This window comes from Mastomys coucha, unplaced genomic scaffold (genome assembly GCF_008632895.1).
Source record: "Mastomys coucha isolate ucsf_1 unplaced genomic scaffold, UCSF_Mcou_1 pScaffold7, whole genome shotgun sequence".
In the NCBI taxonomy this organism is placed as follows: domain Eukaryota; kingdom Metazoa; phylum Chordata; class Mammalia; order Rodentia; family Muridae; genus Mastomys; species Mastomys coucha.
In genome coordinates, this window is record NW_022196913.1 from 93047933 (window position 1) to 93066115 (window position 18183).

At 38.7% G+C, this 18183-nt stretch overlaps 1 protein-coding gene across 5 annotated transcripts in view; it reads right to left on the reverse strand.

Annotated features, from left to right (window-relative positions):
- Nucleotides 1–6478: 6478 nt before the first annotated feature.
- Nucleotides 6479–18183, reverse strand: part of Enpp2 (ectonucleotide pyrophosphatase/phosphodiesterase 2) — a 119708-nt gene continuing 108003 nt past the window's right edge. For all 5 annotated transcript variants that reach the window (XM_031358303.1, XM_031358306.1, XM_031358305.1 and 2 more), the window contains 5 exons: nt 17618–17753; nt 16634–16711; nt 15182–15314; nt 11933–12089; nt 6479–7107 (listed from right to left, as the gene is read on the reverse strand). In XM_031358303.1, coding sequence (XP_031214163.1) covers nt 6937–7107; nt 11933–12089; nt 15182–15314; nt 16634–16711; nt 17618–17753 — 675 coding nt within the window. In that variant the 3' untranslated portion in view covers nt 6479–6936. The remainder of the gene's footprint in view (nt 7108–11932; nt 12090–15181; nt 15315–16633; nt 16712–17617; nt 17754–18183) is intronic.

Below are 18183 nucleotides of genomic sequence, written 5' to 3' on the forward strand. Positions count from 1 at the left end.
GAAGTAAAGACCTTTCATTCGAACAAAAGGCCAATCATCAGTGGAGAAATACACTTTATTCATGGGTTAGGGTGCACCAGATAGCAGGATGTTAGCACTAAGTAATGTGATCCATAGAGCCAACAAACTTCTCAGGAGACTTTTTTTTTCTTTTTTCTAAAAAATGATAAGCCGGGCCGGGCAGTGGTGGCGCACGCCTTTAATCCCAGCACTTAGGAGGCAGAGGCAGGCAGATTTCTGAGTTCGAGGCCAGCCTGGTCTACAGAGTGAGTTCCAGGACAGCCAAGGCTACACAGAGAAACCCTGTCTCGAAAGAACCAAAAAAGAAAAAAAATGATAAGCCGGTTTTAAAGTTTGCATGGAAGTACAGAGAAGTCCAGTTGACTGGATTACAGCTGACTGGATATATGGGAGAGAGGAGAGCCAGAAGACTGGCAATGCTTCCATTTAAAATTATTATGATATCATAGTAATTCCAAGAGAATGTGCCAGAGTAAACAGTAGGCAGACAGACCAATGGGAGAGAGTGAGTGAGGAAGTAAAGCAGCATCCACATACATGACTGGTTTATGACCAAAGTGGAAAATGAAGATGAGAAGAGGGAACGAATTGCTGTGGGACAACTATAGCACCCCTCCAAGGCTCAGGGGTCGGGGCGGGGGGGAACATCCTACAAGGATGAAGCAGAGACACTGTATGAGCAAGGGAATGAGGGCATTGCCGCCAAGAGATATCTTTCAGACATATGTGTTGACCTCATGAACTTTCTGTAGATCTGAATGACACACATGCATGACCCAGCTTTTCAACATCTCATCATGCGTGGGCAGAGACCCGCCAAGGCCTGGTTCTACCTGACGGAATGGTGTTGGGAGAGGATGTTGTTTTTCCTCAATGGGGTAGCCGCTGATAAGATGCTCTTGCTCCTGCTAATAACTCCCACCCACACTCAGGCACAGAAGTCTAATCAAATTCCGTGGGCAACACACCCAAAGAAGTCTTAAGAGAGGGAGGAGGAATTGTTAAGAAGTGTGCCAGGGGAGAGGAGGGTAACAGAGGAAGGGATGGGAGTATGAGAAGAACAACTTTAAAATGCAGCTGAAAACATGTGGCTATTCACATACAAAAAATAGAAAGAGCTTAGGCACATAGCTTGTATGACACCAACATACAAAAGTAATAGGAACTGAACCATGAGTCTAAAGTAAAACTTTGCAAACTTCAAACTCCTAGAATAAAACAAAGGGGAAATGTTTAGCCTTGTTGGGTTAGACAAATATCTCTTACTTAACCAAATTAGAATTTAGCAAAAATCAAAATAAGAAATTGGACTTCATCATGTTTAAAAAAAAAAAAAAAACTTTAATCTGAAGCTGGAGAAATGGCTCAGTGTTTAAGAGCACTGACTGGTCTTTGAGAGATACTGAATTCTGTTCCCAGCAATCACATGGTGGCTCACCACCACCACCTGTTAATGGGATCTGATACCCTCTTCTGGTGTGTCTGAAGGCAGCTATAGTATGCTTGTATACATAAAATAAATAAATAATTTTTTAAAAAGCAAACATTAATCTTCATAATGCAATATAAAAAGTGAAAAGATGAGTCTCGGACTGGAAAAATAATTCTTGCAAAATATATGCAAGAGACCTAAATTTAGGCTAAAGACCTCTTAAACATCTTTAAAAGCAACTCGTGTTTTCACATGACCACAATCCTCTAACAGAAATCTCCTGAGTGAAATGTGTGCATGATCATGTGACAAGATGCTCATCACTGTTAGTCCTGAGGAAGAGCATAAATGCCTGGGCTTGGTAGTGCATACCTGCAATCCCAGCACATGGGGCAGAAGCAGGAGAATCATTGCAAGTTCAAGATACAGCAAGTTCTGGGCCAGCCACACTATATAGTAAGGCTCTATCTCAAAAGAGAGTCAGTGAAATACTACTATCAACCTATTAGAATTTCCAAAAGTAGACTACCCATAGCAAGAACTGGAGACATGAGACCATGAAGCTCTCAAACACGGCTCATGGGAATATCAAATTCAACTACTTTGGCAATAACTTTGGCAATGAAGTTGATACTCACGTAAAAAAAAAAATTAAATTGTATCCATTTACCATAGGATCAAACCACTCCACACCTAAGTTCTTATTGAAGAGAAATGAAAACAAATCCCATATGCCAAAAGTTATACACATGTTCTTAACAATGTGGCTATTTTGCAATAGCTGAAACTTGAAAATAATCCAAGTGTCCACCAACAGATGACTAAACCAATGGGTTGCATCTACAGAACAGAATGCTGCACAATTAAAAAAGAATGGACTATGGCTTGTACACTACTCTAAATGAATCTTGGATAACTATACTGAAATGAGCCAGGCACTAAGCATTGACTACTTAAGTATTCCATTAGTGTAAAAAAAGCTACGGTGCCAACTATTCTATGGTAACGTACTTGTAGGTCAAGGTCTGAGGGTTATAAGTGGAGGTGGTACGGTTTGAGACTATGAAACATCACTGTGAGACACAAAGAAGCATCTAGGTGTTGTTCTAGCTTGCTTTCTACTTTGGTGATAAAACACCAACCAAAATCAGCTAGGAGAGGAAGAGAGCTTATTTTGGCTCACAGGTTACAGTTCGTCCTCAAGGGAAGCCAAGGCAGGAACTGAAGCAGAGACCACAGAGGAGTTCTTATTAGCTTGCCTTTTTTTTTTTTTTTATACAACCCAGGGCCATTTTCCCAGGAGTGCCATTTCACTACTTCTAGCAGGCTGAGCTGTTCCACATGAGTCATCAAGAGAAAGCCCCAGAGGCTAGTCAACAACAGGCCAATCTGATGGAATTCCTCAATTGAAGTTCCCTCTTCCCAGGTGACTCCAGCTTGTGCCAGGTTGACTGACTGACTGACTGAATGAATGAATGAATGAATGAATGAATGAATGAATAAATAAATAAATAAATAAATAAATAAATAACCAAGCAACACAGGTATGGTGGATATATTGACTAACTTGGTGTCAAGGATTGTGTCACAGATGTACATATGTGTAAAAGTTTATCAGAATCTATTCTTTACATATGTGCAGTTCATTTGTGTTAGTTTTACCTCAATAGGGTTGGAATTAGAGATCAATGAAGAAGAACAGGAAGAAGAGAAAAAAAGAGGAGGAAAGGAAGAGGGGGAAGAATGCAAAAGAAAGAAGAGGTCAGGAAGAAAGAGGAAGGGGGATAAAGAGGAAGAGAATGGCGAAAAAGAAATGTCTGTCAGAACTCACTTTTTCCACATTTCACTCCAACTAGCTCCAGTTGCCAAAAGAGGTCAAGGACACAGGCTTCCTAGAAACACAGACCAAACAGGAACCACTGCCACCCTAGATTGGACCTCCAGCAAAGCTCTCTACCCCAGCTCATAAACTTGAACATCTGAATTGTGTTTGTCACTGCCTCAAACAATCGCTGGCTTCGAAGCCACAGATTACCCATTGCCATCCCTACCTCCCACCCACAGGGCAGCCCAATCCCAATTCAGCAGGGAAACAGAACAACTGAGTTGCAGTGAGAGAAGTGTAAACAGGAGAGGTCATCTGGGTCTCCCACAACCACCCTCTCCCCAACCACCACAAGGAACAATGGTACAGGAAGCTGGGGGTTGTGGCTCTCCAGGCAGTTACGCAAACTAAGTTGGCACCCAGCAAGGCTTTTGTTCAGAGATTTTTTTTTAAAGAGTCAACCCTCTTAAAAACAATTCAGTGTTTTCTCCCTTGGGAAAGCATGTGGCGGCTTTCCTGGTTTACCCTGTTTTCAGTGAGATCATTCTAGAGAGGCAGATTCTGAGCCCATCCGCTGGGCTGGGACCACCATGCTTGTGAGTGGCTAGTCACTTGCTCAATGGGAGCATGAATGGACTAAGGGTTCCATATATTTTAAAAAAAAAATCCCAACTTAAAATAGTCTTCTAAACCTCATTTTTAATAGAGTCCCTGTCCATTCAGAGACGCTCATAAATAACCCCACAATTAATGGCATGTATTTATCTGCAAAGCCACTTACTTGAAATAATACAGGGGTTGAGTTCTCTCTGGGCATTAAGTTTGTTTATGAGAAAGAAAGCTTTGATCCAAGAATAAAAATAGAGCAGAGGGATTCAAGTAAATTTACCCTGCTCTCTCCAGGAGCCTCAGGTTTAACCCATCTTAGGAAGAGTTCAATCTCAGGTGATGCAGAAGTCTGTCTTCACAAACAGCTCAAAACTAAGTTAAAATTAACCATTGTTCCCTTCAGTGGCACTCTGGGGAGATAAGCAACCAACGCTCTCATAAGCAGACCCTTTCATTGGGTTTATTCTTGTGTGGGTTAGTATCCAGAACACATGGTGTAATTACTACCTACTCAGGTCAATATGCAGAAATCTTTTAAATCAGGTCTCAGCACATCCTGCATGAGACTTCTCAGTTATTCTCCAATGCACAGCGAATGGGATCAAGACGTCTTGTATCAGAACTCCTTTGGAACCTGACCTGTTCCATGCCTACCTAGATGCCACTGTGTGCGTTCAGGGACACCCTTTTTAGATTGTCATCAGCCTTCAGATCTGATACTTTTCCTACCATCAATATTTCTTCCTCCTCTCTGTCTTCCTGGAGGCCACCTCTTCTCATCCCCCTAATCTACACAAGAATGTTCTCTACACGGTCATTTCCTTTCTACACCCTTGACACTCACTCCCCTTGCATGTATGCCACTAAACTTTAACACTTTAAATAGCATCTTCCACTTACTTAAAAATAAGTTTTATGGGGTCAGGAACCATGTAGGTTTTTACTCACTGTTTTATCCCTGCTGGCCTGTGTAAATGCTGGATAAGATGCCTGTTACATAATCACCAAATACAGAATGGATGAAGAACCAAATTCTCGTTCATTTCTACCCTACTGGTCCTCTATTCCAAACTCCAAGCCCACTTACCACTCACACCTCATTCTTGCCCAGTCCATAAAAATCTTCCCCAGGCTTCCTGTTTTTCAAGGAAGGCATACAACACAAGGCATACAAAGCAGTAGAGACGTGCCTGCAACAGTGAGTACCCAATAAACGGAGGTCTAAATTTGGTAAGCGCACAGACACTTCTTCCTTCCAAAGTAGACTTGGAGCTCTGCTTCTCAGATGTCACTGTTCCTCTATCATCTCTGACTGTTCACACACTCCTGGCACAACCTTTTGATATAATGTTGTTTTTCTTGACACGGCTCCTTCCTTCTTTCTTAAATTAATGCATTTTAAAGGAATGTTTATAAAAATTGAAAAACTCATTTCATCTACCGAAGGTCCAATTGAGATTATGAAGTTGTAGGGCTCCCATCACTAATTATTTATGTTACAGCCAAGGAATGCTAGAATACGACCTTCAGCTACTTGCCTCAGATAGACCCTGAGAGTTTATCTTGCCAGGACAATGGAAATACATTTAAAAGGACCAGTTGTGATGACCACCACAATGGAAATATAGCCATATGCTTCTATTTATTAAAAAAAAAAACAAAAAAACTAAGACCAGCAGTTGTTGGCAATATGACAGTATTATTGTTGATGTTAACAAGACAATGTCATCTTTCTCCATGATATGATTAGCAATATTTAATAACCTCTTGGCTTTGTCCATTAACTACGTACTGTACATAGTTGATGTATATTTATATGATTGTACAGTACCATAACTATGAGCTTTTAAATAACCCACAACCCATCCATGCTCTTCTGACATTGAACTGTGACCTTGTATTTGCCTTTGGCATTTCTTCTCTGCCTTGGTTGGTTTATTACATACATGTTTATATCTAGAACTCAATTCAACTTACTTTTTTCTCTTTACATTCTCTATAGTTGCTGGGTGAATTTAAAAAATTTTTATATGAATGTTCTGTCTTCACACACACCAGAAGAAGAAATCAGATCCCATTGCAGATAGCTGTGAGCCACCACGTGGGTGTGGGGAATTGAACTCAGGACCTCTAGAAGGGCAGTCAACCCTCTTAACCGAGAGTCATCTATCTCTTTAGCTCCTAGGTGGATGTTTTGTATAGAATATATGATTAATAAAGTTTTTATTTGTGTATGTCTGGAATTAAACAGTGTCATGCACATGTTCAATCAACTAATGATATATCCTTAACTCTATAAAACAATTGAGTTTGAATCTACTATTGAGAATTTTGAACTGAGTCAATCAAGAGACCATTTTTTTCAAAGTTGAAATACCTTACAAAACAATTATGGTTTCCCCTGTTCTAGTTTGTTTTAACTCTGCCCTTCTGATTTCCCGTATGTATGTACCTATACCATCATCTAGTTAAATATCAAGGAAACAGCTGGGAAGAGGACTCAATGCAAGAAATGTGTCCCTTGTGCACATGCATATGCCTGAGGGAAAGCCCCAGATTTGCAAAAGAAACAAAGGCCAGAGAGAACCAGGGAAAATCTGAATGTGTGATTTATTATATTTAAGATTGATCTATAAGGCTTAAATATGTCTGTCAAAGTTAACAGCAGATGAATGCACCTTTCCACAATCAGTCTTTCGATACAGAACAGGACTTCACGTGGTGACTGGGCTCTGGAAACTAGGATTTCCTCACTGCAAATATTCAACCGGCAGCACCATGTAGAAGCTTCTACTTGGATCAGGAGCTTTAGTGTTTACTATAAACTCTGCTCAGAATACAACACTGTCTACATCAAGAATTAGAGGAGAAAAATAGCACAGTCATTCAGGCTTAATATGTCAGATTTGGTACAGGATTAAAATACTAAGTGGTTTTTTTGTTTGTTTGTTTCTTTGTTGGTTTATGTCCTGGCTTCAAATTAATAAATACAAACACAATATAAAAATATACACCAGTTGCTAAGACTACACTGCCCAGGCCCAGAAAGTTAAATCTCGCTCTCATATGTATGCAGGTATGTCTTGAGGGTCAGAATTTCCGAATAGCTACGGCTAGTCTTCCGGTAGAAATCGAGACCGGTGAGATGCTCAATGTCCCTCACCCGAGCTGTGTGCATCTTCATGAGTTCCTCTACCCACTTCGACTCATCCTCGGAACTCTGCAAGGGAAGGGAAACAGTCAGATTTTTCTAGACAAGGTTAGACAAGACCATTTTCTGCACACAGACCCAAGCATATTGTTCCCATCTGACCGTCCTGTCTCTACTGAATTCTGTCAGGAATGCACCACACATACCCCTCTTATTACTATAGACATTCTCACAGTAATAAGGTGTACCAAACAAATGAGAAACATTGTGTGAAAAGGAGTTGTTCTCACTAGGTTCTCAGAACACAAATCAAAGTGAGGAAAATCGTTCACCCTGCAGAATCTGATCATGTTGCTTTTCTTCTCAGCCATCAAATATAGCATTGGATTCAGCACACACTTAACTGGAAAGCTCTTCTATCTCACAAAATAGGCAGAGAGCTAGTGCCTAACACAGAAAACTGCATGTGTATTCCTGTTCGGAAGAGCCATCACAGTCATCAGTTATCTGGGAGATGACAGTTAGTTACTATCTGATAATGAGTTCAGCTTGAAACAGGTCAGTTGAGACATTTGGCTCTCTGAGGCACAAAAAAAATCTGAGTGGAAAGGAGACACCACCATTTCCTCGCTTCCACGACTTCATGAAGCAACTTACTCCACTAAGCTTCATTGATTGACAAGAATACTAATGCTTATGTCATCAGCATGCTGGGAGGTAGAAAAAAGTTTTAAAGGAGAGGAAGGAAGAAAGAAAATTAGACAAAAGCAAACTACCAAAGAAAGAAAGGGAATCTCCTTCTGTCTTAGCTGCTCATATAAAATGGCTTTGTTGGGAAAAACAAACAAACAAACAAACAAAAAACTCTAGGCTAAAACCATACAGAACAACAAAACAATGTATTTCATGACTCGTTTAAAACTAAAGGATAATTCAGATGAAGAAAGCCCCCATGACTCAAAAATTTTCCAATTTGGAGGAAACATTGGGGAAACGTAATAAGAACCGGATGTCCTGTGAATAAAGCAAAAGTGCCCTTCATTAGTAGCCAGGGACAGGAAGACCTTCACAAATAACACCACTGCCTAATGCCTCTGAATTTAAGAGTCCAGTAAGAGTCTTTAGAGTTTACAGAGTGCTACAGAGCCCAGGACCAAGAATGTTCAGATGCCCTTGCCTACCTCTTGACTGCTAGTGATCTCAGTGAACCAACCATTGAGGACCATGAACCTGCAAAGGTTTTCTCAGAAAGCTCTAAGCCACACCAAGCTGAACCAAGAATGACAGTAGCTCATGCCAAGTCTAAATATGCATCATGAGCTTGTTGGTTCAGGAAACCAATGCCTGACCATTCCAAGCAAAGTGTAGAAATGGCTTTGCAGGCAGAAGAGAGGATTCAGGACTTTCATAACCTCCTGCCTAACCTAACCAAGATTTCTGCAACTCCCAGTATAGTCAAACCTAAATTTAGCTCTACCCACAATGCTACTGACCAGTCTTCAGCCTGACCATGTAATTAACAAAGTAGGAGGTCTCCTGATGGGTCAAGATCCCCTCGGGGTAAGCATGAGGTTATATTTTGGGAGAATTTTCATATTTTGCTCCTTTGTTGGATTTTTTCAATGGTCAGTGAGTCCAGTATTTCCTTTGTAAATGCAGTATGTGAAGATGTGGACAGGGTTGGAAAAGTGTTTCTAATTCAAAATCATGACAAGTCAAGAACGGTAAGAATTCAAGGGTGAAAAACTATCTTTTTCTACTTCTTTCCTGGAGACATAAATTGCCAAGAATATTCTCTTCTGCTTGTCACATGCTAAAACCTTGTCTCTCATTTGTCATAAGGAAATTTATGATACACCACATGTAAATAAAATATAATTTGCCTTTATACTAAATGTAAAGAAAATATATTTGCTGATAATTTATGAAAGTTATCACTGATGAAGCTAGTAGTACAAGATACAAAACTAATAAAATTCATGTATAGTTCATATGTGCCAAAACAGGAGAGAAAAAGCTTTAAAAATAAATAATAGAATATTAATACAACCAAACCCATAATCCACATTATTTTTATGCTATAGGTATTTATTCTTTTTAAAGTTCCATTTTCTTTTTATTTGTATGTGAATGAGTGTTTTGTGTGCGTGTTTCAGCGCACTTGTATGTGGCGTCCACGGAAGCCAGAAGCAGCATCCAAGACCCTGGAACTAGGATTATAGATGGTTGTTAGCTACCACATGGGTGCTGAGAATTAAACCCCAGTGCTCTGGAAGAGCAACCAGTGCTCTTAACCTCTCAACTGTTTCCACAACCCTACGTTATTTATTTTTCTCCTGTCTTTTCTTTGGAACTTTCTCCCAAAGAAGGTCTATAGATTCAAGTCACAGTAGTTTTAAAAGTAAACTTAAAAAATAAGAGAAGTTGCTATTGGATTTAAGAGTCTTAATAAAGAAGCATGCTGTCCATGCACTCTCTGAAAGAACTTCCAAACTTTCTGTAGGTTCAGGGACCAGTGATCAGAGGAAGACTCCGGGGGACAGCAGTGCGGATTTCGTTTTCCGAGTGAAACCCTTTGTCACCTAGAACTTTCTTGGCATTAAATTTGGAACGAGCCTTTGAAACTCACCATTGCCAAATTCCTACAAAGGCTAGATTCCCAAGTCCTGAGATGTGCTTTAAATAGCCTACCATATGTATAACTGTCTATATAACCTTTACTTTATCTTTAAAATTCAGAACAATTTTGAGTTTCACTTCACACGTGTGTAGTCTACCTCCCAACTGGCTTTTGGTAGGACCGAGGTTTTCTCGAGGGAGTTACAGCGATGTTAGAAGGAGTATTACATTCCCCTATGAACAAGCACAGAAAAAACATCACACCAGCAAGCTCACAGCTGCTTATTTCTCACTTTGAGTTTTCCCCCTTCCTCTTGCTTTCCAATCACATACAGGGCCCCAGAACCCCTCTGGCCACAACACTTTTTCCTTCCAGACTCCTTTTTCGGTGTCTAAAATGACACGTCAGCTCAATTGCTGCGGACCTTATTCCTGTGAATTATGCCAATACCTTTTGAACACCATGTTCAAACTCCTCCAATGTAATTCATTTCCTTAAAGCAAAACCTGAAATGTTTCTCTTTCGATGGAACATTTTGTTCTTGATTATCTAATTGCACAATAAGAAAAACTGCCAACGTTCTCTACAGATATCTGCTAATTATCTGTGGAATTTAAAATTCCTTATCCTACCAACTAATCATCATGGTTTATTAAATAGAAGTTCCTCAGAAGCTAACAAAAAGGCAGGAAAAAGAAAGAAATGTCATAGAGCAATTAGATGACAGGAAGTATATATGTTGAGGACCTATACAATATGTGGATCATGACATGTACTCAGTACATGGTAACAACTATTTCTGTACCTCTTAAAACCATTATTCCTATGAATACCACTATAACAAATTTTTTTATTATACATAATTTTAAAACATCACTTTGTAGTCTTTTGGCAAAAATCAAGCATAAAACATTATTCCCCATCAAACCCTAACGTTTTCGATAAATGTAACTAGCTTCCTATACCATAGTTCACAGTTCTATTATCTCCTGAAGTCTTTATTTTGCTTTGACCTCTCATGACCTAAATTCTTCATTGATAATTGAAGCCATTGTCCAAGAGTCACAGGCCATGAAGATGATGATCTTGGCTGGACCAGTTGTTATGACATTTTGCTTCTTATTATGGCCATTTCCATACATGTTTTATTTGCAGCCTCATATGGTAGGCTGCCTAGGAGTTTATGGCTTTTGTCTAACAGTGTTTTCTCTTCTAGAGCACTTTAATACAACTTAGGAATTTGAGTGTAATTTACTAACAATCCTATTCTTTAGATTCCATGCCTATTCCTTCTAGTAAATGAACTAAATGTCTATCAGCTATTAGTTCTAGACCCAAGCTTGCAACAGAGAGCTCCCAGCACAATGAAGGCACATGTAGAGATTACATGATTTGTCCCTGAGTTTTAACTCTGAACACACATCACAACTCCTGTCTTATTGTTGAGGACTTTTCCTATTTAAATTTAACATATTTTATTTATTTTATAAGTATGAGTAGTTTGCTTGCATTGACATCTGTGCACTGTGTGCATGCCTATTGTCCTCAGAGACCAGAAGAGGGCATTGGAATCCCTGGGATTAGAGTTCCAGATGGTTATGAACCATTATAATTTCTAAGAATTAAACTCTGGTCCTCTGGAAGAGCAACCAATGCTCATATCTCTCTTGCCCCTGCTAAGGGTCTTTTCATTATACCATTCTGCCTCCCACCTCTAGCCACATAACAATAAATGATACAGGAGTCTTCTATGCTATAGAATTGCTATCATAGTTCCCATAACCAGTAGCAAAAAATAACCTGACTAGTAAGTGCTACATATATGTGTGCATTTGTTTTACAGTTCTTTGTTATGAATATTATCAACCATCTACCACAGAAGAAATTAATACAGTTTAATTCCTTTAAACTCTTATTGTACCCTAACTCATCAAAATTTTGTTATTTTCCTTTTTGGTACTATGATTTTTTTGGAGCTGAAAACATTCAGGCACTTCATCATTTGTCAAAATTGAACATATAAATAGAACTATGTTAAATATATGCACATGCACAACACACATACCCACAGAGAGAGAGAGTGATAAATACAGAATTATTATTATAGGATACCAGGTCCCTATATATTCAATAAAGTTCTGCTTGGGTCATTTCCCCTTTCCATTTGGTTGGGTGCTCCCAATGCTTTACAGTACATCTGGTTCAATGTTGGGGATATAAGTTAAGAAGCTAAGTATGAAAACCCATCCTGGAAGACTCTGTCTCTGAACTCACGTTACAGCTCTCATCATTGTCAGGTCGGTGAGGAAGGATGAAAGAAGACACAGAGAGAGGACCATCGCACTTGTCGGCAGGCTGAGTGAAGTCCAGGCAGCTGGTGATGATGCTGTAGTAGTGGGTGGGGACAGGTATAGAGCTTCCTTCCACATACCTGAGCCAGGAAAGGAAACAAAGTTACAAGGCACATCAAACATTCTCTTAAAAATGCTTACCCTTCACTGGTGTCTAAGACATTCTGTTAACCCCTGGTATATCTTTAATCATAGTTGATGTTCTCCTCTCTACCTGGAATTGTCTACCTGCCTCAGCCAAGTGAGAAGAGAAAGATATCCCAAGAAAATGAAGTGGCTAGATTGAAGAGTTGGAGGCAGTCAGTGGTGACTTAGGATAATAATAACTAGCAAAGAGCTGGAAGAGTCAATGAAGGACAAATTATGAAGGTTTGTGGGTGCCAGGATATAGAATTTAGGAGCTATTCCATGGAAGTTTTGGGGGAAATGGGGCATCATATTAGGTTTGTGTTTCAGAAAGACCACTATCATAGATATAGAAAATGGTCTAGAAGCACAAGACACTGGGTAAAAAGAAAAAAGAGCACTTTTAGTCTACACTGAGATCTTGAATTTGGTATAAAGGAAGCACTAATAGTCAAGAGCAGGAGATGAGCCCAGGGCTGTTGAATGAGATTTCTCCAGTAGAACAAAGTTCACACATTTAAATTCCTCAGGAGACTTGGTGTTATTAAAATTTTAATCATTTTCTAAATCTTGAAAGTATGAATGAACTTAATATTGTTTAAAAAGTACCAAATTGATCAACAATAAGTATATAATTAAGATGAAATTTCTTTTGAATTACTGAAAATACTATTAATTATCTGTATTTCAAAGTAGCATTTTATTCACAGTATTTACCTTATATTTTTATATCCCAAATAGCACCAAGGAGAGAGAGAGAATTGGAGTCAACCTAAGTCTATATGCAACTTTCTGATGAGACATACTGGCTCAGAAAGTAGAAAAGATTCCAAAAGTCTCTAAAAACAATGAAAATGAATTAAAATCACAATTTCTTTACTGAAGAGATGTTGAAGAATAAGTAGTCATTTCAAAAACATTATGGATACATTTTTATCATAAAATGGAAATATGTGTCTATACAAACATCAAATTTTCACTCTAACTACTAAAGCCATAGTCAGTCAGAGATGGAAACAACTAAAGATTTTAAGATGAAATTCAAAGAAAAAAAATATTTAAGGGTATGAACTCTTCTCTAGCATATGAATATCATTGAAATTTGTTGGTTGTCATCCAATGATCTCTCTACTTCGGTAATTGGAGAAATAGGTCCAATATTGTACAATCTATATACACTGTCAGCTTGTTTGTTTGCGACAGTGTCTTGCTGTGTACAACATAAGGGTCTTGAAATCTTGCTTCTCCTATCTCAGCCTCTCTATTAGTAGTATTGTTTATTTCATGTTTTTACACTATACTATGGTTTTCAGAACAGCTTATATATTTCAAAAGTATTTATATACCCAAAAGAAACATAGACGATTAACTAGGGAGGTGGCTTGTAAGAGAACAATAAAGTGAAACTGAATGCTTTGCTTGACATTTGTAACTCTTGTATCAAGTTTGAAGAAGAGGACTTTATAAGTTACTCTTTCTCTGAGATGAATGCTTTTCCAAATTATCACAGCTAATGAACCAAATTTTTACCCTCACCTTTGCCACCCTCCAAGCAGAACCATTGTTCATTGAAACAGTTGGCAAATGACTTTATGGATAGACCATCTCAATACTTATACCATTTCTTAAATGAAATGTAACCTATTCTCTGTGGGCTGAGAATAAAGTCACTCACTCAAGTCAAGTCAAGTAGCTTTGACCAGAGCAGGAAGTCTGTATCCAAAAATCAAGCCTACAATTCATTTCTTGGTGCAGCAGAATTATCAACTCTCAGCTTAGCTATGATGGAGGTAAAATCCTTAAGTGATGTGAGGGTCATTGATATACAGCCTTATTACAATGAAACCCAATGTCTAAAAATTGTTCTTATTTTGGGCTTGTACCACAGTAAGAGCCAAGATTTTAAACTCTACTAAATACAAAACAAACAAAAAGACTTTATATATTCATGTTCATTTAAGAAAATACTAGTAGTGATGTATAATTTTTAAGTATACAGCTAATATGTTTGGAGTTATTTAAAATTTATATTGAGAGAAATGTATTTTCACTATTGCTGTAGATGAGCATCTACATAAGACTGTTAAATTGATTGTTGTTTTATATCAAACAACTTTTATAATACTTATTTTTATTGTTATAATATTTTATAAATTTTAAGGAATATGACAAAAAAGATATTGTAGGTACTGAATGGGGGTCTCTGGGAGGAGCGATGGTACAAAAGGGAAACAAGAATGTGATTCAATTCTATTTAATTAAAATATGTTTTTAAATGTTAAAAAAGAGAGAAAAAAGAAAACATGGGAGCACTTACACTGCACATGGGCAGAAGTTGTCTTTGATCTTTATTTACCCTGAAGCAACTCACTATAGGAACTATTTAAGTGGCCTTTATATTGCATGCAGTGTTGTAAACGCTCTATGCATCTATGCAAATGTTATCTGTATACAATGTATAAGGAACTTGATTATCTGTAGATTTTGGTCTTATGCAGGAAACCAGGCACAAATCTCCTGTGGAGACTAAGAGACAGTAATGCTGTCTAGACCACCTTTCCTAGGAGTCTAAACACAGTATCTTATAAATCTTTGCCTGACTTATTAGCAATTAATAAGCAAGTGAGTGCAACAGAAATTTTAATACATAAAATGATTATAAACTTATTTGCTTCTTTTAGTCATTGTCTTTCAGTTTTATGGTTAGAAATAAGAGCATTTTCATTGTAGTAAACATGCCGATTAGCAAAAGATTATACAAAATAAAAACCATAACCCTATGACCTGGGGATCAATAACATAATATTTTACTATATACATGTATTATATATACACTTTTACTATATACATGTATTTCACTATATACATATTTACTGTATGCATCTTTTACTATATACATATATTATATATGTAGGATTGTCATGACCACAGTGTCTGTTAATTACCCCTATGTACTACAAAAGAATAAAGTACTCTTGAAGTATTTATTTAAAAAAAAAAAAAAAGAATTTAGGCATCTCACAGGGAACGGGGGAGAAAAGCTTACTGTTTAATTTCATCCTCAGTATCACGTAAGCCATCGTAATTGTAGTCAAAAACTGGTCCACTTATTACGTTGACTCCATTTCTTTCTGAAGCATATTTCTTCACCAAAACCCTTTGGAAATAAGCCCAGACACCTGTGCAAAGACACAAATCAATTCTTCATCCTCAAATTCACTCGGTTCAGACAAACTCTCTGCAGGATGCCTTCTTCAAGTGCAATGTCAGGAGCCAAGAGCTGCTGTGACTGACTCATCAGAACCTGTTCTCAAGTGTTCTCTATGAGGTGCACTATGAACTTGCAAACGGAAAGATAAAAGAGAGGGGGTAATGCTAGGGAGGCAGGAAGCATGACCCAGGGAGTCAGGGAAAGTTCCCAGTGGAGGTTAAGTACCCAAGATGTGAAAGTAGAATGAGCTGATATGTCCCAGGCAGAGAAGTTGGGGCAGAGTATGCCAGATAGATAGTTACAGTGTAAGCTGGAGTATCTTAGCCATTAGGCAAAATAAATGCAAAGCTGGGGCTACACCACAGCCCTGCATCAACTGTATGTGGTAGCAAACGACTTTACCCAGAAGCCAGGAAGTACAGACCATAGGATTTTGAGATGATTCTCAGCTATCATAGAAAGCTCAAAGATAGCACTGGCTGCATAGAATACCATGTCGGAAAGGGTGAGAGGCTGAGGACATAGCAAAGTGGTAGAGGGTCTGTATGTCTAATGTGTCTGAGGATCTGAGTTCTGTGCACAGTGCTGGAAAAAAATGGCAGGTTTTTTTTGTTTGTTTGTTTTGTTTTTTTATTGCATAGCCAATGGTCACACTCCAGGGACTAGAACTTGATTTTGAGAGACAGAGTTGATAGTGCTTATTCAATTCACAGAATAGCTATCAACCAAGGATGTAAGCAAATAAATTATATGTTCAAAAAAGTTAAAATAATAATTTGCATGACCCTAAAACCATCTGAATTAATATTCTGATAAGGAAGAATATTCATAATCGTCTTCTGGATCTTAGGATTATAAGCCCCCTAAAAGCAGAAGTGTGCTGTTGGCCTTCGCAGACAAGTTCAATAAGTAAGTAGAGATGTTGGGAAGTGGCAAGTGACCTCTAGAATTCAGTAAGACTCCATCACAAAAATAATAAGCATTAAAATAGAAAGAGCTGCAGGGTAGAAAAAAAATGCAACTGTGGTTTAGTTTGGCTCTACCACTTCATGACCTGGGTCACTTCTTATGAGGGCAATTTCCTAATTATAAGTAAGGGCTAAATAGCTCACGGCTTCCTGCCCAGGTAGGTCAATCTACAGAGAATTTATATGAAATATCTTCATAACTTATAACTGAACAGTTGCAAGGTATTATTAAAATCAGCATGGAGATAGAAAAGGTAAGTAGCAAATGTAAAATAGTTATCTTCTAAGTGACAGTTTATTGGGTAAATAGTGTACTTACGTTTGAAGGCGGGGTACATTGGAACCATGTTGGTTACGAGGAATGCATCATATTTAGCTTCTGGGGAAGAGCTCAGATCTAAACATCAGGTGGGAGAGCAAACAGAGTCCATTGCTTACCAATCTTGACATCAACAGAAAACCCAGTCTTCTAGGCCAACTCAAAGAGTTCGAAGGCAGCAGCTCTATACTTTCATTTCCCCTTATCAGCTTCATCAAACAGTCCCACTCAGTCACTTCGCATCCCTCAACAGTTCTCAGGAACTATTTACAGCCTGTTTCTTCCTACCTAGTTCAGTCTGTAGTTCTTTGACTTCATTATTATAGCCTAGACTCTTAAAAAAAATGTCATTAAGATAATGAGGCATAATTGTTTTCAGGAAATCACCTCTGCAGGACTGTGCCACTTAATAGCCTCCCTCCCACGCTCAGGCAAATGACTCTTATTAAACTCAATAGGCCACACACACAAAAACAAGGACATGGAAATAGGAGCAGAATGTGGTGGGAAGGATCCCAGCAGGGGACAAGGGGAAAGATGCCAATGGGGGATAAAAATTGACAGCCATTCACCCTATAACCACAGGAAACGATGAAACGAAACACCTGTCTTAAGAAAGGACTAATCTCCCAATAACTTACTACATCTTTCAGGTTCCCTTTAACAATGTGGAGGAAAACAAGTTTCCCCTGTCTGTACTTTAGACTTTTCCAGAAGAGCAGGATATTTGAAATCTGGTCATTTTCAGGCTTGTTTGGGGAAAATCTCACAGTCTCACAAGTGCTTCCCCATGAAGAAACCTTGTAACACTGAAATCCTAACCAACAAGCTTCAAACCCCAGAATATACCTCCCACTCTGAAAAAGGCATACACACACACACACACACACACAGAGAGAGAGAGAGAGAGAGAGAGAGAGAGAGAGAGAGAGAGAGAGAGAGAGAGAGAGAGAGAGAGAGAGAGCCCAACATGCTACAACTTACAGGGAGGAAAAAGGAATCCATATGACATCTGTTTATCATTTTTATAGGCTAAACAGTTCTGACTGAATCCTGGAGACACACGGACATCAGGGCGAACACAGTTGGTCAGGTGCTCCGGGATGCTGGAGACCTCAGCCTGCATGGGTGTAGAGACACTCAGTGATGCTATTCCAGTGAGGAGACCAGATGACTTCCCCAAAGCTAGAGCATCTACTTTGAACAGCTCAAACCCAAACTCACTAGCTTAGCACAGTCCATGCTCTGATATTCTAATTTCTTTTTTCAAAGCATTTTGTTCTAAGTACAATAAGCCAATACTTTTCAAACTCTTAGTTTCTTGCAGTAGAATCCCTTTACCAATGTCTGAAGTTAAACAATACGTAAAGTGGAAATCCTCCTGTTAAAATGCTGAAGAAGCATAGATAGGCTGCTCTCAGCTGTTGCTTGTCCATCCAGCCTAGCCTACTTGGCAAACTCCAAGCTAGGTTGAGACCCTGGCTCAAAAAAGGGGGGGTGCATGGCATTCCTGAGGAACCAGATATGTACACAAATACAAACACATACAT